The following is a 5666-nucleotide window of genomic DNA, read 5'->3' as shown; positions in this document are numbered from 1 at the left end:
AATGATTGTTACTCATTTTTGAAATTGAGTTTAAGTTTTATGTAACTGTAAACTTCTTCAGGCAACCAAAAAGGCTTTAGTATTACAAGAGAGCCATCAGACAAATCCAGCATGTCAGATTTCCTCAGTTTTTGGATTTCTTGGGATTTGCTCTTGTTTGGGTAAAGATTTACACATATTGACCAGTGGCCTGTGGAAAAGGAACTTCATTTTGCCTTTTTAAGGAAATCATTTTTTATTTAGGCTGCTGTTCAAAATTTTGGAGTCAGTAAGTTTTTTTTGAAAAAACCCCCCAAAAAACTGTTAACTATTTATTTAAATAACTGTTACTGTTACTTAACAAGGATGCATTAAAGTGACATTAGAGTGTTAAAGACATTAAAAAAATGTTGCAGAAAATTTCTATTTCAAATAAATGCTGTTATTCTGAACTTTTATTTATCAAAGAATCTTGAAAAAAGTAAAAAATGTATAATGGTTTTGCCAAAAAATATTTTCACAACACAAAGGTTTTCAACATTGATAATAATAATGTATAAAACAATGTATAGCCTGAATGCACTGTAAGTCACTTTGGATAAAAGCGTCTGCTAAATGCATAAATTATTATTATTAATAAGAAATGTTTCATGAACAGCAAATCAAAATAATAGAATGATTTCTGAAGGATTATGTGACACTGAAGTATTTCCAGCTAATCTTGTGCATTACATTTCAGTTGTACACTCTTAAAAATAAAGGAGGGTTTTGCAGCAATGCCATAGAAGAACCATTTTGGGCTCCCCAAAGAACTTTTTCGGTGAACAGTTCTTAAAAGAAAAATTTTTGGGAAGAACATTTTAATATTCTAAAGAATCTTTTTCCACTATAAAAAACATTTTGTGCAGTGCAAAGGTTCTGTGGATGTTAAAGGTTCTTCATTGAACCATAAATGCCAATAAAGGGCTTTTATTTTTAAGAGTTTATTAATAGAAAGCAGACAGTGCTAGGGAATTGTCTAAACGCTGACCATTCTTGATTTGGATTAAGAAGAGAGTATTTTTAGTTGTGTTGGCAAACTCTCACCAAGTAGCTTGTACCATTGCAGCTGCTATGGTGGCATTGCTTGGCCCATCCAAGGGATAATCACAGAGTAGACGTCAGGGTTAATCCGCTTAGGAGAAGGCAAGGAGCTATTTGAACCACTTCTTACTTTCCACTCTGGCATGGGGTTCACCTGTGGTCTTCACCTGAAGCAGAGGTAAGGCGTATCATTTTCAGGTGAGGAGCATTACATCTGGCAATCACTTAATCGGGACGAGAGCACATTTGGTTGAAGATTTAAGATTTGTTAATCTGAAGATCAGAGGTCTTTTGGTTGGAGTTTGGCCCTTTCTGCAGACTCACCTGCTGGTACGTGACCTCTGACCGCTGAGTCAAAGGGCTTTTTGGAAGATCATCGGTTATCATTTAGCCTGGCTATTCAGTCTATTGTGGAAAAGACTAATTCCTAAGCATTTTTGGCCTAGTTTGTGTATTTTTGAGGACTAATTGAGAATTTTGAGGTACCGCCGCCATGCCTTCCCTTCCCACTTTGAACAGCCTGGGAAAGCTCTGCGGCTCAGGACGCAGTCAGCATGTGGATCGCACCCGGATCAAACGCACAAACTCTGTCAAACGCATATCTGTCATAGAGGATGGACGTGTGGCAGAAGTGTTGTACCTCATCCCGAAAGAGTCTGTGATGCAACAGCTGCCGTTCATCAACCCTGAAGACTATTACTTGACTGAGAGCCTGACACCTGGTATGAACAGCTATGGAAACTGGTGAAGGGTTGCACTTTATGTTGATATTGTTCTTCATATCACACGTCTTGTTTATTGCATAAAACACAAGTAAGCTGAATTTAATTTAGATCAGTTTTGCTCCAGAAACCAGTCAAATTTAATTTCAACAGTAATTGTACAGTTTAATTGTACATTAAGAAACGTAGTGTCCTATGTTGTCTTTGCCTCCAACATGATCTCATTAGTATTCATTTATTTGCATATGTAAAGTATAGCTCACTTACATTTTTATGAATATTTCAACAGCTTCCAAAACATGAATCTTTTAACACATGTTCAACTTTACAAATCCGCAGTGTTCTCGCAAAATTCGAAGCAATCCCTTTGACTTAAATTGATTGTGCTATATATATTTTTGATTGCATACAATTATTTAATACCATCACATTTAATCAGTGTAACATTTAGGCTACTTTAACATTATACATTTTTTTAATATATGTATAAAGAGTGACACAAACTTTTATATCTTCTTTTGTTTTTGTCTTTCTCTAAATATATCTAAATATCTCTCTCTATATATATAGCAATTTCATTAAGTAGAATTATAAAGTTATAAAGCATGAAATTCAACTTTTTTCTAGTTTTTAAGTTGAAGTTTTAAGTTGAAATGACAACCAATTTGATTATACTTAAAAAATGTAAGGCAGCAGCTTATATTTTTAGTTGAAATAGTTGGACTTGATTGATTGATTGATTTTATTTTTTTATTTTAAAGTGACTGACATTATACATACAACTGTACAAGAAATGTACAATTTGTGTATAAATATGAATGAGATCATCCTGCCCAAACAGATGTATAATAGCTGCTCAACCCTTCCGTTCAGTAGAAATGCTTCGCTCATGTTAGTGGCGCTCTGTGCTGTTTCCACTGGTTGTAAGTGTGCTAAAGCAGATCATGAAAGTGAACTGCTCGGTTGCTAAAAAGGGATTACATGCTGTTAATAGGGTGGAATGAATTAATTCATTATGCTAATCAAGAGGTAGTTCTCATCTAGTGCCAGGAAACATCTTGACACACAAAACTTTTGTGAGTGTTTATGACGAGGATAGAGCATTATGCAATGTATTAATCAGTACACGGATGTCAAAAATGATTGTTACGCATTTTTGAAATTGAGTTTAAGTTTTATGTAACTGTAAACTTCTTCAGGCAACCAAAAAGGCTTTAGTATTACAAGAGAGCCATCAGACAAATCCAGCATGTCAGATTTCCTCAGTTTTTGGATTTCTTGGGATTTGCTCTTGTTTGGGTAAAGATTTACACATATTGACCAGTGGCCTGTGGAAAAGGAACTTCATTTTGCCTTTTTAAGGAAATCATTTTTTATTTAGGCTGCTGTTCAAAATTTTGGAGTCAGTAAGTTTTTTTTGAAAAAACCCCCCAAAAAACTGTTAACTATTTATTTAAATAACTGTTACTGTTATTTAACAAGGATGCATTAAAGTGACATTAGAGTGTTAAAGACATTAAAAAAATGTTGCAGAAAATTTCTATTTCAAATAAATGCTGTTATTCTGAACTTTTATTTATCAAAGAATCTTGAAAAAAGTAAAAAATGTATAATGGTTTTGCCAAAAAATATTTTTAACAAGGATGCATTAAAGTGACATTAGAGTGTTAAAGACATTAAAAAAATGTTGCAGAAAATTTCTATTTCAAATAAATGCTGTTATTCTGAACTTTTATTTATCAAAGAATCTTGAAAAAAGTAAAAAATGTATAATGGTTTTGCCAAAAAATATTTTCACAACACAAAGGTTTTCAACATTGATAATAATAATGTATAAAACAATGTATAGCCTGAATGCACTGTAAGTCACTTTGGATAAAAGCGTCTGCTAAATGCATAAATTATTATTATTAATAAGAAATGTTTCATGAACAGCAAATCAAAATAATAGAATGATTTCTGAAGGATTATGTGACACTGAAATAATGATGCTGAAAGTTCAGCTTAGCGACATAAATTATATTTTAAAATATATTCAAATATAATTTTGTATGTATTTTATATGGTAATATAATAATGTCATAAATATTACAGTTTTACTGTATTTTTGATCAAATAACTGCAGCCTTAATAAGCATAAGAGACTTCTTTCAAAAACATTAAATATCTTACCGACCCCAAACTTTTGAACCGTCTGTTGCCATTGTCACCATTATCTACAAGAGACATAATTACAGTGAAACAACAGGTGCTCAGCTCAATGTATATATTTCTTTTTACGTCTGTAGGATGTGTCAAGTTAAAAGGAGTTGAAAAGCATCTCTTGCTACCTTTCTTTCATTGCATTGTGCTCCGTCTAGCTGGAACTCGTCCTGTACAAACAGCCCATAACTGCATATTTGTCGGTTCATTTTCAAATTGCATTTTCCTCAGCCTTGCATTCCAGATTATACCATATAGATCTGCTTGGCCCAGGGAGAGGAGTTTACTTCCTGACATACATTGGAGAACTAAGAGCTTTTACAGGGTCATCTGAGAAGGGCAGACTAAGTGTGGAGTCTTACAGCAGTGTTATTGGAAAAGTTAATGGGATGACAAATCAATGAAAATGCTCTTATGTAAATAACAGTGAGTCATAATTATTTAACAGTGCAGTGCTTTTGCATAGTCATTCAAACAAATTGCACTGAGTTTGACGCATGTGAAACAATTTTAAGATCTAAACTGGATGCAGAACTGAATGAATGCGACTTCAGACTAGAGCAGCAGTCACATAAATTTAGTTCTCCACAGTATTTGGCTATTAGAAATGTGCTGGCTATGCACTAAACCAGTCTAGGATGAGGTGAAGTACGTTTTTACTTATGGAAAAGTGTCCATTGATGCTTCTAGGCATGTGAAGTGTTCTGAGGTCAAACTGCCTTCTCAGGTTGATGATCCTCAAGTTCCCTCTGATCCGGTCTCAACTTTAGATGGCACACCAGCACACTGTCCATTCACTGACTGCCTGATGCGTCTCGCGTGGGGAATAAAACAGTCTGAAATCTTCATTCATTCTGATTGCTTTTGGAGATCCACCTGGAAGTTAAGCTGTGTTTACAGTGTTGAGTAAGTGCTTTTGAAGAAGAAATAATCATTTCCAGGTTAGTGATGTCAAATCTTTGACTTTTTGGCACTTAGCAGCAAGTTAACCAGATATTCACAATCAGAAATGTGCATTCTACTTTTTGGTTTATGCTTCTGAAATTATTGTATTATTTTAACAAACAGAAATTCTGATCCCAGAGTCTACAGACATTTCTGTATTTTCAGTATAGCTGCTTGTGAATCAATACTGCTATGCAGTTGTTTGAGTTGTTTCTATGCTGTGCTGCTATTGTGGTGTTCTAAACGGCATGAACAAAATGAATGGCAGCAGACAGAAAAAGTCAATTTCATGCTTTTAAAGAAGTCATATGATGCTATTTTAAAGATCATTATTTTGTGTATTTGGTGTAACATAATATGTTGACATGCTTTAATGTTCAAAAAACACATTATTTTTAAAATACTGTACATTATTGTAGGTCCTCTATGCCCCGCCTCTCTCAAACACGTCGTTTTCAACAAAGCCCCCTCCTTTGACAAGCACAGTCTGCTCTGATTGGCCAGCTGACCCAGTGCATTGTGATTGGCCGAACATCACAAGCACGCGTCAGAAATGTAACGCCCCTTACCATAATCGCGAGCTTCAGCTTTCAAAGTAAATATCAAGACAGTTAATAATGTCGTTAGTTTTACCATCAGTTCAAGCCCGAAAGGGCAACAGAGTCGCGTGACAGACACAGTGATGATGCAGTACACAAGCCGCGGTTAAGACAGCTGACATGCTATGATTTCTGA

At 34.6% G+C, this 5666-nt stretch overlaps 1 protein-coding gene across 1 annotated transcript in view; it reads left to right on the top strand.

The window, feature by feature from the left end:
* The first annotated feature begins 1216 nt into the window (after window positions 1-1216).
* LOC107568520 (actin-binding LIM protein 1-like) overlaps window positions 1217-5666 on the top strand; it is a 56661-nt gene continuing 52211 nt past the window's right edge. Inside the window, exon 1 of the mRNA XM_016254486.1 lies at window positions 1217-1784. Coding sequence (XP_016109972.1) covers window positions 1556-1784 — 229 coding nt within the window. The 5' untranslated portion in view covers window positions 1217-1555. The remainder of the gene's footprint in view (window positions 1785-5666) is intronic.

Source organism: Sinocyclocheilus grahami, unplaced genomic scaffold, assembly GCF_001515645.1.
Source record: "Sinocyclocheilus grahami isolate Dianchi unplaced genomic scaffold, SAMN03320097.WGS_v1.1 scaffold1253.1, whole genome shotgun sequence".
Lineage (NCBI taxonomy): Eukaryota > Metazoa > Chordata > Actinopteri > Cypriniformes > Cyprinidae > Sinocyclocheilus > Sinocyclocheilus grahami.
This window is presented reverse-complemented; position numbering and strand designations above follow the sequence as displayed.